Source organism: Entelurus aequoreus, linkage group LG14 (genome assembly GCF_033978785.1).
Source record: "Entelurus aequoreus isolate RoL-2023_Sb linkage group LG14, RoL_Eaeq_v1.1, whole genome shotgun sequence".
Taxonomy (NCBI): domain Eukaryota; kingdom Metazoa; phylum Chordata; class Actinopteri; order Syngnathiformes; family Syngnathidae; genus Entelurus; species Entelurus aequoreus.
Genome location: NC_084744.1, coordinates 2,030,031 through 2,046,000, shown reverse-complemented (window position 1 = coordinate 2,046,000; position 15,970 = coordinate 2,030,031). Strand labels below are relative to the sequence as shown.

The 15,970-nt window shown below is 41.4% G+C and overlaps 1 protein-coding gene across 1 annotated transcript in view; it reads right to left on the bottom strand.

The window, feature by feature from the left end:
* Positions 1 to 15,970, bottom strand: part of LOC133665260 (titin-like) — a 205,645-nt gene that overhangs the window by 171,067 nt on the left and 18,608 nt on the right. Inside the window, 16 exon segments of the mRNA XM_062070512.1 lie at positions 3,033 to 3,488; positions 4,757 to 4,945; positions 5,044 to 5,157; positions 5,250 to 5,534; positions 8,446 to 8,677; positions 9,705 to 9,873; positions 9,958 to 10,099; positions 10,321 to 10,581; positions 10,670 to 10,930; positions 11,025 to 11,285; positions 11,373 to 11,636; positions 13,573 to 13,833; positions 13,893 to 14,153; positions 14,330 to 14,593; positions 14,699 to 14,971; positions 15,409 to 15,675. Of these exon segments, the coding sequence (XP_061926496.1) occupies positions 3,033 to 3,488; positions 4,757 to 4,945; positions 5,044 to 5,157; positions 5,250 to 5,534; positions 8,446 to 8,677; positions 9,705 to 9,873; positions 9,958 to 10,099; positions 10,321 to 10,581; positions 10,670 to 10,930; positions 11,025 to 11,285; positions 11,373 to 11,636; positions 13,573 to 13,833; positions 13,893 to 14,153; positions 14,330 to 14,593; positions 14,699 to 14,971; positions 15,409 to 15,675 (3,960 nt within the window).

Below are 15,970 nucleotides of genomic sequence, written 5' to 3'. Positions count from 1 at the left end.
CACACCAGTTATTAACCCATATCAACATGTTAGGGACATGTTCACATCTGCTGTTAACCCATATTCACATGTTAGTGGCATGTCCACACCAGTTATTAACCCATATCAACATGTTAATGACATGTCCACACCAGTTATTAACCCATATCAACATGTTAGGGACATGTTCACACCAGTTACTAACCATATCAACATGTTAGTGACATGTTCACACCAGTTATTAACCCTTATCAACATGTTAGTGACATGTCCACACCAGTTATTAACCCATATCAACATGTTAGTGACATGTCCACACCAGTTATTAACCCTTATCAACATGTTAGTGACATGTCCACACCAGTTATTAACCCATATCAACATGTTAGGGACATGTTCACACCAGTTATTAACCCATATCAACATGTTAGTGACATGTCCACACCAGTTATTAACCCTTATCAACATGTTAGTGACATGTTCACACCAGTTATTAACCCATATCAACATGTTAGGGACATGTTCACATCTGCTGTTAACCCATATTCACATGTTAGTGGCATGTCCACACCAGTTATTAACCCATATCAACATGTTAATGACATGTCCACACCAGTTATTAACCCATATCAACATGTTAGGGACATGTTCACACCAGTTATTAACCCTTATCAACATGTTAGTGACATGTCCACACCAGTTATTAACCCATATCAACATGTTAGTGACATGTCCACACCAGTTATTAACCCTTATCAACATGTTAGTGACATGTTCACACCAGTTATTAACCCATATCAACATGTTAGTGACATGTTCACACCAGTTATTAACCCATATCAACATGTTAGTGACATGTTCACACCAGTTATTAACCCTTATCAACATGTTAGTGACATGTTCACACCAGTTATTAACCCATATCAACATGTTAGTGACATGTTCACACCAGTTATTAACCCTTATCAACATGTTAGGGACATGTTCACACCAGTTATTAAGCCATATCAATATGTTAGGGACATGTTCACATCTGCTGTTAACCCACATTAACATGTTAGTGACGTGTCCACACCGGTTATTAACCCATACCAACATGTTAGTGACATGTTCACACCAGTTATTACCCCATATCAACATGTTAGTGACATGTCCACACTAGTTATTAACCCATATTCACATTAGTTATTAACCCATATCAACATGTAAGGGACATGTTCACACCAGTTATTAACCCATATCAACATGTTAGTGACATGTTCACACTAGTTATTAACCCATATTCACATTAGTTACTAACCCATATCAACATGTTAGTGACATGTTCACACCAGTTATCAACCCATATAAACATTTTAGTGACATGTTCACACTAGTTATTAACCCATATTAACATTAGTTACTAACCCATATCAACATGTTAGTGACATGTTCACACCAGTTATTAACCCATATTCACATTAGTTATTAACCCATATCAACATGTAAGGGACATGTTCACACCAGTTATTAACCCATTTCAACATGTTAGTGACATGTTCACACCAGTTATTAACCCATATCAACATGTTAGGGACATGTTCACACCAGTTATTAATCCATATCAACATGTTAGTGACATGTTCACACCAGTTATTAACCCATATCAACATGTTATTGACATGTCCACACTAGTTATTAACCCATATTCACATTAGTTATTAACCCATATCAACATGTAAGGGACATGTTCACACCAGTTATTAACCCATATCAACATGTTAGTGACATGTTCACACCAGTTATTAACCCATATCAACATGTTATTGACATGTTCACACTAGTTATTAACCCATATTCACATTAGTTACTAACCCATATCAACATGTTAGTGACATGTTCACACCGGTTATTAACCCATACAAACATTTTAGTGACATGTTCACACTAGTTATTAACCCATATTCACATTAGTTATTAACCCATATCAACATGTAAGGGACATGTTCACACCGGTTATTAACCCATATTGACATGTTAGTGACATGTTCACACCAGTTATTAACCCATATCGACATGTTAGTGACATGTTCACACTAGTTAATAACCCATATTCACATGAGTTATTAACCCATATCAACATTTTAGGGACATGTTCACACCAGTTATTAACCCATATCAACATGTTAGTGACATGTTCACACCAGTTATTAACCCATATCAACATGTTAGTGACATGTTCACACTAGTTAATAACCCATATCAACATTTTAGGGACATGTTCACACCAGTTACTAACCCATATCAACATTTTAGGGACATGTTCACACCAGTTACTAACCATATCAACATGTTAGGGACATGTTCACACCAGTTATTAACCCATATCAACATGTTAGTGACATGTTCACACCAGTTATTAACCCATATCAACATGTTAGTGACATGTTCACACTAGTTAATAACCCATATCAACATTTTAGGGACATGTTCACACCAGTTATTAACCCATATGAAAATTTTAGGGACATGTTCACACCAGTTATTAACCCATATCAACATTTTAGGGACATGTTCACACCAGTTACTAACCCATATCAACATGTTAGGGACATGTTCACACCAGTTATTAACCCATATCAACATGTTAGGGACATGTTCACACCAGTTATTAACATACACACACAAATAAGTCATATCTACATGTTGGTGACATGTTTACACCAAATGTTAACACAGAACGATACATTTCCACCTGCTATTACCACATATCCCCTTGTTAATGACACATTCACACCTGCTAAAAGCACGTCCCGAAAACCGAATGGTGTTTTCACCCTATTTTTCCATAAAGGCATTATTGTCTCGTGTAATACCAAATGTGAACCCGGCAATACCAGATGTGAACAGCCTCCAGGACAATAAAGGGGTCAGTAGGGTGGATGGATGAGGTTAGCGAGGTGCAGCAGAGGGTGAAGGAGACCAACTTGTGACACTTCAGAGAGGCTGCGAGGAAGCAGGTGGAGGACTAGGATGGACCAGATTAAGAGTGACAAACAAGAGAGGTAAACCACCTTCCACAGTGAGCCGAGCAGAAGAGCTGTTTTGACCGTGTAGGTTGGTGGCGGTGCAGCGGTACAGGCCTTGGTCGGCTAGACCAACACACTGAATGACCAGGGACAAATGTCCGCCATTCTGAGAGCTCCTCACTCGCTCCCTGACCAGGTTCTGGCCGTTATGATCCCATACCACCCTGATGAACGGCTGCCCGTCAAATACGCAGCTGAACTCAGCCATCTCACCGCTTTTGACCCGGACATCCCGCAGTTCCATCAGCAGTTTGGGCTTTGGGTACAATCCGATTTGAACATTGTTTTCTGTGCTCTCCATTTCAACGGTCACTGTCCGCCAAGACATGGACGAGCTCTCAGAGAAGCACTCGGTAAACTCAGTCAATGTCTGAGCCTCGAGTGTCTGACTTAGCTTAGCCTGAGCCCCAGTTCTTGTCATGCTAGCTAAGGTTTTATCATCTGGGCAGTGAGAAAGAGTAAAAGTCAACACATTATTCTGGAGTTGTCTTCAGTGGAGCAGTCGGGATCAGTGAGTGAATGTGGGTACAACTGTCAATCATGCAAGGTGAGGTGTCAAACAATCGGTAACAAATAAAAGTCTGTGCCTTAGAGACCATGTAAGACTTGCAACTGTGTAATCTGTTTAAAAGTATGTGTTCAAAGTACAATTTGCAGCAGAGCTCCGAACAGGCAAGTCTGACATGAAGGTTCAAACTTGTGTTTAGTTCAACATTACAGAAGGAGATCTAGTCCAGTCTAGGGATGGGATTATCTTTGGGCACCTCACGATTCGATTACAATTATGATTCAGGAGCTACGATTACTGATGCATCTTTAAATGATGTATATTGACGCAGTTTTACATTTCTTTTCGTTTCACTAAATAAGCGATTATCCCTTGCAACTTTTCATTTGTAATCAGAAATAGTTCAATTAATTTTTGTTACATTTATTAAATTCATGGAAATGTGAGCAAAACTGGAACATAAGTGCCCTAAAATAAAGGAGCTGCTTGGATCTCTTGGTGGGCTCACTGTCGTCGGCCACATTTTAGAACTGTCTGCGTTACTTTATTTACAATAAATACATCGATGATCAATTATTGACATTTACTAATCGATTTTATAATTGTCCATGTCCGAATTGCGATGCATCTGAAAAAATCGATGATTTCCCCCAGCACTAGTCCAGACTAGCTTCGACTAATGTGAGCGGTAGCAATGACACAGTATCCTGACATTTTTATAAATGACATACACCTCTGTCATGCTAACCTGGCCTTCATAAGTTATGCCAATAACTACTTTTGGTTTCAGTTGACTACTGCGTCACACACTTGAGTATGCTGACGCTAGAGAAGTTAACATTTTTTGTTTGACGGATAAAAGCAATACTTGGCAGAGCATGTGGGCTGCAAATTGCACTTTTGAGATATAAACAGGTATCAAAAAGTCATCCACATGACAAGACTATCAGTCATTGGACGACTGTCTCATATGATCAGCCATTTGTAGGATTTCCATCTAAAAGCCAACCACAGTGTTTTTAAACTCGACACAGTCCAGAATGCCGGGGGACTCAGTCCAGAGACCCTGGCCCAAATGCTGCGGACGTAGTAAGAAACCGTTTTCCTTTTCGAAGGCTGTCCTACAAAGGGCTGCTGTGAGTTGGGGAACTGTGGCAGGTTTTCTGTGTGTAACCGACTCATCTTTATGCAAAGGACTCACCATCGATATTCAGACTTGCAGTACATGTGACCATTCCTGACGCATTCCTTGCAACACACGAGTATTCTCCTTCATTGTCGAAGACCACTTTGGAAATGTTCAATTGGCAGATGTTGCCAAAGCGAGACATCTTAATGTTGGCGGACTGCCTGATCTCTCTGTCGTTCCAGAACCAGTCTATCTGTAGATCTGGACCAGTAGTGGTGGTTTTACAGTTAGGATCAAACAGTACGAGCAGATCATGCTGAAGCTAAATGGATAGTGAACGTGTATGCAAGGAACTTTACCTTCCCCAGAGATAATGCACTCCAACTGGGCAGAATGGCCCGATTTCACCAGGATGTTTTGCATGGGAGAAAGGAGGACTGGGGCAGAGACCCGAACCAGACTTTCTTCAGGAACTAGCAGACAGGAATAAAAACAAATGCATGACAAAAGGTTATCGTCCCAGATTGCGTTTGGGTCTGGAGCATCATTGGCCACATCTACCAACCTTCCACAGTGAGTGAGGCAGAGCTTGACGCCTCTCCAAAGTCATTCTTGACCTCACAGCTATAGACAGCAGCATCCTCGGGGAGGACTTTCAGTAGCAGTAATGTGTGTTCGCCATCGTCGTGAAGGAACTTGCATGTGTCACTGGTGTATAGAGCCTGGGAGTCCTTGTACCAGGTCACCTGAGGTTGCGGGAGGCCGCTAACTAGCACTGAGAAGCGAACCGATTTGCCTGACATCGCAGTCTGGGGCTGCATTCGGCGGGCTACCTGAGGAGGTTCGGGAACTGGGGACAGACAACAGAAGTGGGGCTGTTAAAGGGGCTGTGTGCAACCAAAATATATACCAAGAACACCACTTATGTTACCATTAATGGTTGAACAGAAGATATATTTTTTTTAAATGTGTATGCAATGGAACTTCCGTTTACGAAGCCCTCATTGCATGAACTTTTCGATTTACGAGCCAGACCGAATAAAATATACTTTGTTGTACAAACTTTATCTCAGCGTACGAACAATTCAACCAGTCATTGTGTGCCTCACAGTGCGGCCATTGTGGGCGAGCTGATCACTCACCGGTCTTCATCCGGTGCCCGCAGCAGTGCTATCGTTATCGCTATCGGTACAGTGATACCTTGATTTTTTTTCGACTTTTTTACAGACTATTTGTAGTTTTGCTAGCTCAATATGACTGCAACGGACAAGCATTGTGTGATTTGAAACATACGGGAAGTATCCACAGCGTTGTCGACACATCTGCTGTACACCAAGAAGATTAACCTCTTCAAAAAAGGTCGACCGGATTTTATTCTTTATTCATAATCGTTGTAGCTACCTGGCTGTGAAAGTTAAGGAGTTTTGTGAGTGCACCACAGGGCTAGTGGCAGTGCGTGTGCGTGTCGGCAGGGCGGCTGCCAGTGAGGAAAACAGTTTAGCTAGTTGTTTTTTGGCTTTGTTATTAAATAGAAAGTTGATCCCTCACCTCCTTGTTACGTTTGTTTGGTATACAGTACTGTACTGTATACGATGTACAAAATATGGACTGTTGTTGAGGCTGCAACCCATTATTTATGTTTACATTCATTCTTATAGAGAAAGTTATTTCAATAAAGAAATATTATTTTTATGAACCCTATTCAAAAAACGATTAAGTTCGTACGTCAGGGTTTTACAGTATTTTTCAAAATGACTAATATTTAATAAAACAATCCCCATCAGGCTTGTCAGTCACCATTGTCTTGTCAACACATACACAACTAACAATGTGCAGTCTTGTTCTTATGATAGAGTAGCCATTTAATGATAGCTACTATTAGCTAATGCCACACCTCTATCGCTAGCATGGGCAGTTTATGCAGGCTCAGATTGTCATGTTTGCTTTAAAGAAATGTATCCGGTTTTATTACCGTAAATTTTAGACTATAAACCCTTCGGCTTATAAAACTGTCAGGCTATGGGTTTTTTCCTTGCTGATGCAAATAAAACAAATAGTTAAAAAAAAACAAGCAAATACACTGAGAAAGGTGTTTTATTGTTTGTGCAATGGCGCCATCTTTTGGACGGGTTGGCTCAGTGCAGGTACTGCAGTGTCCTTCTACCGGAAGTAGAGTGCTGTTCAGTCTTCTAGCCGTCCATAGCATTTTTACTTTTATAGAGTCTTCATTCATCACTCCAAGCAACGTTTGTAAGTTTTACAATATAACTAAAACAATTCATTACTTACATTTTTTGTAGGAGTGTTTTCATGCATATTTGTGCGTGCTATCGTAATGTAATGAAGCTAGCGTCGTTACCATTAGCTAATATGCTAAGACATTTACAAGTATCTGTGTTAGTAATATTGACTGACAACGACATACGTTTTGTATTGTTTCAGTTTCATAAATTCCTCAGTAAAGTCACCAAAACGCCACCGGGGAGTTATTGAGTCTGTTTAGCTGATTGGAGAGCTAGCTTGCGCAGCTAGTGGGTCTATGATGATGTCTTGTGTTTTGTTTGATCAGCCGTTTCACTGCCGTGTTACAGACACCGTATAGAAACAATTAAGGTATGTAAATAAGCATGTACAAAATATTTCTGTGTCAATAACTTATTTTGCAACGTATATATCTGCGACTTATAGTCCGGTGTGGCTAATATATGGAAAATCGTTTTCCATAAAATGTAGTGGGTGTGGCTTATATACCGACGTGCTGTATATTACAGAAAATACCACATTTTTAAAAAACCCAGAAGAATGCCAAATGTTTCCCAAAAATCACAATATGTTGCTTGTGCATTAAAATGTATACCTAAAGACCAACAGTGGCAAATTATGGCTGAAAAAGCCACAAATGATGTTGACCAGAGTAATTCTAACATACAATTAGTTCATGTCCAAAAAGGTATTCTTGGTTATAAGAAGCTTACACAAAACAAATGGACCAAAAGTCGAATATTTCCTCATCCTCCAGTCTTCAAACCAAAAATCTAACATACAATACTGTCGTATTAGCCAATCTTATGTGAGAGAAAAACTATGTAATGCCAGTTCTTAATGATACCTTTAGAAATAGAAGTAAACAGACAGATAATCCACACAGTCACTCAATTTCCTGTAACTTTGTGCACGTAATAACGACATCTAATGAATGCAATTGCTCTTCTATGTAACCAACTTGAAACTCAACAATACCTCTGTTTTCAACAAAAAGTATTGCCAAGTGTATGACTCAGTTTTCCTACGCCATTTCAATGATCGTACGGTCCAATTGTGTGTAACCGTGGTCTACTGCTCGGTTCAGCCCCGCTCTCCAACACAAATAGTGCTGCAAGTTATTGCAAGGCGAACGTTTGGATTTCAGACAGTCCCTGGGGTTTTCTGTGTTGGGTACAGAAGCAAAAAAAACCCAACAGAGAGGTAACCCATGTCAAAGTACAGAAGACTTCTAGCCACAGGCTAATTTGCAACCCCCGTCCCCGGTTAGGGTTTTAAAGAAAAGTTAAAAAACCACATACAGAGAGATAAAGACAGGTACAAAATAAAATTACATTAAAAATAATTGGCCCCATTTTCCATTACTACACCCAATTCTAGTACTCACTCCTGATTTTCCTTAGCCCACTTTTATTTTGAATTTTTTCAGTCGTCGTCCATGCATTCATGGATAAAGCTTGAATGCCACACATGACGGTGAAATGAGGTCAGAAACTTACGTCTCACGTGAAGTTTCACGGTGCTCTTGTTCTTTCCGGCGACAAAGGTGTACTCGCCGGCATCACTTCTGTAGGTTTCGGAGATGGTGAGGCGGTGGAGCTTCCTGATAGTGACGTAGCTGAAACGCTCCTCGACAGAGAACTGGATTTCCACTTCGTTCCTCATCCAGTGGCCTTCTACATCGTCCTCGTTTACTTCAAACTCAAAAGTCGCTCTTTGTCTCTCAACAACCTAAAAAAAACCAAAGACCAATAATGTAGTCTGCTCTAAAGACTTCATTTCTGCAGACAACAAGGACTTTGCTGGGCTGCCATATGAAAAAGGTAAAAGAGATTTCTGCACTTTAGACACTGGTAGAGTCAGACCAGTATCTGTAGGCCAGGGCTGCATGGAAGTCAACATCCAGTTTCTTGGTCAACAGTCCCTCATTCTGGGTGGATACTAACATAAGGGCCATAAAACACATTTGTGCTAACCTACGCATGTCCATCTAAGACGAGATGAGAGATGGCCCGGAGTACGGTCTCATTAAGACAGGAGTGTTCAACTAAAATTCAAATAGGTTCAGATACAGATCGATTCCTCATGCTGCTGATTTACAGGATCAGGATTTGTTTGGGTGTTAATGTTGGGCTCAGCGAGTGTTATTAGTCCAGTTGTTAGTCCGTAGTATGTTTAGTCAAAAACGTTGTGCTTTGTCTCATTTCACATTGTCTTTCACTAGTTTCGTGCTCCCAGAGGGAAAAAATACATTCTGGCTTGGAAGCACCATTTTCGCTGTCCACTTCCTGGAAAGCGCCGTGTGTATTTTTTAGAAATGTGCCAATGGATCGGACACTGATCAGTGTCAGCAGATTTGTTGTCGCCATTGTCCAATGAAGCCATTTGATGCCAATTACAAAAGCCGATCCCCGTTTGTTGACAAATGTATTTTTAGTGCCCCTGCTGAAAAGCGGCTAGCAGATAATATGTCGTCATACTCAGTATGGAGCCCCACACACCCCTGAGCTAATAATAGTCACCTTCCTTACGCCAAATAAACTGCATTTGTTTTGTATCTTAAGTATCATTATCAAGCAGCATATTATCGCTTGAGGACAAGGCTAAATGCGTTACATACCAAGAGCAAGCTAAGAACAGGCATGCTAACCGCTAAGACAGCTTCTTCCTTGATCCATCACACACCCGCATCGTCCGACAGCCCGGGTGGAGGAGACATGCCAAGGCACAGAGACAGTATCAGTTCTGAAAGACTCACAGTAGGATTCTTGTTGGTGGGCTCTGAGATCTTGATGTCCCGTCCCTCGACTGCAAGCATCCCCTTGGACATGCTGGATCCCGCCACGGCGGTGAATTCTCCCGCGTCAGACAGTCGGACAGAGGGCAAAATTAGGCGGTGAACAAGCTGCTCTGAGGTCATCTTAAATCTGCAGGAACATTCATGGACCATTTTCAGTTCCCAAGTCTGCTTTGAGCTCTGAAGAGTGTTTGACTGGAAGAAGCTCAGCTACCTGTCAGACGCCTCCAGCTCCTGACCGTCCTTCATCCACATCACCTGGATGTTGGGTTCTGAAACTTCACACTCAAAAGTGGCTCTCTTCTTCTCTGTGATCTTTATGTCCTTTAAGTGTTTGGTAAATTCAACAACACGAGCTAAAAAAGGAGACAATAAAAAGTTGACTGAATGTTTGCCCTATCTCCAGAGCCTTTGAACTTTATTGACTCTGTTCTCTGATATCCAGGTTCTATATTCCAATAAGGCTCTCGCTTCAATCGAGAGCCAAATCCAAGTCAAACGTTGACATCTTTGAGCTGGCTTTCATGTTTGTTGGTGATGGTACGTACATATGAAGTGACAAAAAGAGACGTCTTACCCTCCACATAAAGCTGGGCTGTGGCCACAGAAGATCCCGCCATAAAAGTATAGTCGGCGCTGTCTCCAAAATGAACATTCCTGATGGTCAAGGTGTGGGTGAGCTGTTTGCAGCGAGCCTGGCATCTGTCTGTTGAGCGGATCTCTACGCCATTCTTCAACCATTTGTAGCAGATTCCCTTGTGGTTGACGTTCAACTCGAAGGTGACCGTGTCCTTCTCCTGAGCATTTATGTCTTGCAGCATGGCTGTGAGGACGATGGCTGAAAAGACAAGACATTTATGTGCTTAAAGTACCTTTTTTTCCCATTTCAGTTGCTGGTAAAAACCTAGAAATGACCGAGGACTTACGGCTGACAGTGAGTGTGCCAGACACTCGGTCGTTCCCACAAGAAAACGTGTACTCAGCGGAGTCGTCCCTGCTGGTGTTCATAATCTTCAGCTGGTGGACTTTACCCTGCACCGCCGTCCGGAACTTCTCGCTCATCTCGATCTCCACACCGTCCTTCAGCCAGGTGGAGTGGACATTGAAGTGAGACACTTCACACTCAAAGGCGGCTGTCTGTGTCTCAGCCACCTCCACACTCTTAAAGGGTCTGGTCACACGAAGAGCTGAGGAAGAAATACGGGTGTTGGCCATTTTGTGTGTTTGATCAAAACATGGTGGTTTGGTCACATTGACTGAAAAAGGTGTCACCAGGCTTACATTCTACGGTGAGGCGAGCACTGCAGCGTAGATGACCCACGACGGCCGTGTACTCTCCCTCCTTGGTGGCATTCACATCCTGCACTAGCAGTTTGTGCGTCTTTTTCTCTGAGGTCATCCTGAAATGCTCGTTGGCCTTCAGCTCTTTGTTGTTGAACGTCCACTTTACAGGAATGTTTTCCTCCGAGATTTCCAATTCAAACACGGCCGTCGCTCCCAGTAGCGACGTCAGATTCTTGGGTTTCTTCAGGATCTTGATGGCTGTAAGGAACAAATGGACATGATTCAATCGGCGGCTGTTGCTTCCTTCAGACTTTGGCAGATTTTTTTCAATGAAAAAGTGCTCACTTTCGACATTCAAGCGGGCATTGGCCGACAGTTTCCCCAACTTGAAAGAATAGACGGATTCGTCGTGTGTGCTGCAGTTCCTTATCTTCAAGGTGTGCACGGTGCCAAGGACAGTCAGTTCGTATTTGTCACTTTTCTTGATCTCAACTCCATTCTTGATCCACTGTGCTCCCCTCACGTTCTCGTGAGTCAGCTCCAGACTGAACACAGCGTCTTGTGTCTCCACCACGTTCACGTTCTTCATTGTTTTCTTCACCTTCACAGCTGTGGAAGAAAACATGGCAATTATCATTGACTGATTAGGGGTTTGAACAGTGGTGGACCTTCTCTGGTGGCCTGAACGTCATCAGAAGCACGGATCTACACCTACGACCTAACTTGGAGTAGTTTCTCCATTAATAGAGATGGATTTGGTTCCATTTTGGATTCTGCTTAATGATTTGTTTGTCTCAATTATCAAAACTAGCCATGTTTTACGGGGTTCCAAGGGATCCCCAGAAAAAAAAAACTTGTTTTGAAAATAATTATGAATTAAAAATACTAAAATGAATTGTCTTCTGTAGAAATGAACTAAATACAACATGAATTATGTGGCAATAACACAAGCATGTCCAAGAACATGGTCTACATGTTTCAAATAGAAATGTAAAATCTGCTTTTTATACATACATACATACACATGTACATATATATACATAGATACACACACACACGTACATATATATATATATATATATATATATATATATATATATATATATATATATATATATATATATATATATATATATATATATACATATATATATATATATATATATATATATATATATATATATATATATATATATATATATATATATATACACAGTATATAAACACACACATATATATATGTATACGTATATATATATACATATATATGTATATGCTTTTCTACCTTCAAGGTACTGTATATATATATATATATATATATATACATGTATGTATCTATGTATGTATATGTATACATATAAACATATATGTATCTACATACATATATGTATATATACATATTTACATACATACACATATGTATATATGCATCTTTACATATATACATGTATGTATATATATATTTATATATAAATAAATATATATATATATATATATATAAACACATATATATGTATATATACATACAATATATATGTATATATATACATCAATACATATATATATATATATATATATATATACACACATAAACACATATGTATTTATATACATATTTTTATATATACATATATGTATATATGCATCTTTACATATATACATATATACACATATATTTATATATATATACACATATGTATATATGTACATATACTGGTCCGTGAATTTCTGAAATTGTTAAACACGGTTTTACGATCATTTTGATTTAAAACGGTAATACTAAGCGTGGGGAGTTTAAACGCGGTGTATCATTGTATCGTTTACTGTTACATCCCTTCTCATGTTATTGGGTGAAATATTAATGTGGAGGGGGGCGTGGTCTGCAGGCCTGCCGCGGAGCGGGGTGTGTAAGGACCGGCCTCCAAGACAGCGGCAGGTGAGTAGATTGCCCAGCTGGGGCTTGTTATCTAATCACCTGTCGCCCTTATTAGCAGCAGCCGAGGTCGAGACACATGGTTGGAGTTGCTGGTGAGCAGAGGCATGAGAGCGAGAGACAGTTTGCTGGAAAGCAAAACCACGCTGCTTTATGAAAATAAAATACTTTTTACCTCAGACTACCGGGCTCACAAAAGGATCTTTGTGTCAGAAGAACCCACAGGAGGGCAACCTCTACAATTAATTTTGAACATCCGATGATGTTATGCAGGTTTTCGGTTTGGAGACAATAATTAGTAATAGTAATAATAAGTTAGTTGGGTTTCTTGCTTTACTAATGATGGCATTCAACTGCCAAGCCTTGTCTTGCTGTATTAAACTGATGGTTGGGATTGTTGGTTAGTCAATTCAATGCACCATCCAACACTGGCTCTGACCAGCAGAGCTGAACGACACCTTTTTCCTTTCTACTGCTGCCTCACTGATCTAAGTTCTCCACCATTAATGGGCGTTCTGTCAATGAGTGGGTCGAATAACATTTGCAAGAAGACAAACATCCTTTTCAGAGTGTCAGTAATTCTCTTAAAAAGCCACATTAACCTGGACTTACCTTCAACTTTCAGATTGGCCGAGGTCTTGGAGCTGGCAATCTGGTAGGTGTACTCTCCGATGTCGGTGGCTTTAGTGATGAGTATGACGAGGCGCCTGACGGTGCCGTTCACCTCGTTCAGCACATTCTCATTGAAGTCCACGGGCTGCCCATCTTTCAGCCATTTGCCTTCCACAGATGGGTTGGCAACCTCACACACCAGCTCAGAGGTCTGGGAGTCCGCTACCACCAAGTCCTGCAGCGGCTTTTTGATAGCGCCACCTTAGGACAGGAGATTACCGTCAGTTCCACTACATGAACTTCAGTCTAGTCCTTCATACCTGAGACGGTGAGTGAAGCGCTGCATGTTTTTTCCCCAGCAGCAAACACGTATTCGCCCTCCTCATTCTTCATGGCATTTAAAACTGTCAGACTGTGCCTCTTGTTCTTAGATTCCATCTTGTATTTGCTTCCGGCTTTGAGCGGCTGCCTCTTAAAAGTCCAGAAGGCATCGATGCCCGGGTGAGAAACTTCCACTTCAAAAATGACGTTTTCTGACTCAGCGCACTCCTTGTCCACCATTGGAACCACGAGTTGGACGGCTGTAGAGACAAAAGAGTTGACAGATTTTAAACACTCGTAGCAGCAGATAATTCTATTGGGTCCCACGGGAGATCAGATTTGAGGCTTGAATGAAGTGATCCAATGTTTACTTTCTTCACAAAAAAACAAATGGGAAGCATGAAAGCAATTATGTTAAATCATTTCTACAACTTACTCTGCACAGACAATGTGCAGCTGGTGTCGGCTCTGCCAACCAGGAGTTTATACTGTCCTTCATCTGAGGCAAAGGTCCTGGTGAAGACCAGGCGCTGCTTGGCTCCCTTTGCCACCATCTGGATTCGATCGTTTGAGGTCATCGGTTTGTCGTTGTGGTACCACTTGACTGAGCTGATGTCTTGAACAGATATCTTGGCCTCCAGAACGGTCTTGGTGCCTTCAACCGTGCTCGTGTCCCTCAACGGGGTCAGGATGGCGATAGCTACAATGCGAGACAAAACGTGTTGATTTGTCCAAGCACAAAAAGCAATTAGATAATAAGCGCCATGTTGGAATTTGACGTTACTTTACTACAGCACCGTCTTACTTTGAATAGTCAGCTTTGCAGCAGTGGTGATCTCCTGATCAGGGACCACAAATGAATAGATGCCAAAGTCGTCCTTCCTGGTGTCCTCAATTAGGAGTTTGTGGATCTGTTTGTCGATAACAACGTGTACCCGGTCCGACACAGTTATCCCTTTTCCATCCTTCATCCAAGTTCCTTCAATGTTCTCCTGAGAGAACTTGACCTCCATCTGAGCAATGTCACCCTCACAGAGGGTCATATCAGCTAGAGGCTGCATCAAGGTCACTGAGCGGACTGAAACAGGAAACATGTTGTGAGTGATGCTCCAAAAATCAAATAATCTTTCTTGCTCTAGGTCAGAAACGTTTTCCACTGAGGGCCACATACAGAAAGGACAAAGGATGCAGGGACCACCTTGATACATTTTGTACTTTAAAGATTCTAAATCAATCCTTTGTTGTTCAAGTTAAGCTAATTAGCAACGCCGAACTCGGTGATGAAGCAAATTAGTGTAATATCCAACACTTAACAAGGAATTTTTTCTCCAATAGACAAAGGGCCAATAAAAAGCTATGTGACAAAATTGGACCCCAAGTCTAACTTTGGACACTCTCCTGTAGGTGACTGCTAAATGTTTCGAATTAGACCCAAAATATATTGGGGCTATATGCTCTGGATAAAACCATTTAAAGAAAAGTTAATCTGCAAAAACAACAATTTCCTCGACTCACATTTCATCTTGAGGTAGGCAGTTGTCTTCATTTCACCCACTCTGAAGGAGTACTGGCCCTGGTCTTCTTTCCTGACGTCCTTGACGGACAGGCTATGTCGTCCGCGTCGTGAGGAGATGACATGCTTTCTGCTAGGAGAAAGTTGCTTGTCTCCAAAGAACCACATGCCCTCAACATCCTCACGAGACAACTCGACCTCAAACTCCCCAGAGTAGGTCTCTGGCACCTCAGCGCCCTCCAGGGGTTTCAGGATCTCCAGTGGGGCTCCTGTGGTTCCCAGATAAATGGTAAATGGATTATACTTGTATAGCGCTTTTCTACCTTCAAGGTACTCAAAGCGCTTTGACACTATTTCCACATTCGCCCGTTTACACACACATTCACACACTGATGGCGGGAGCTGCCATGCAAGGCGCTAACCACGACCCATCAGGAGCAAGGGTGAAGTGTCTTGCTCAAGGACACAACGGACGTGACTGGGTTGGTAGAAGCTGGGGATCAAACCAGCAACCCTCAGGTTGCTGGCACGGCCACTCTTCCAACCGCGCTACGCTGTCCCCCA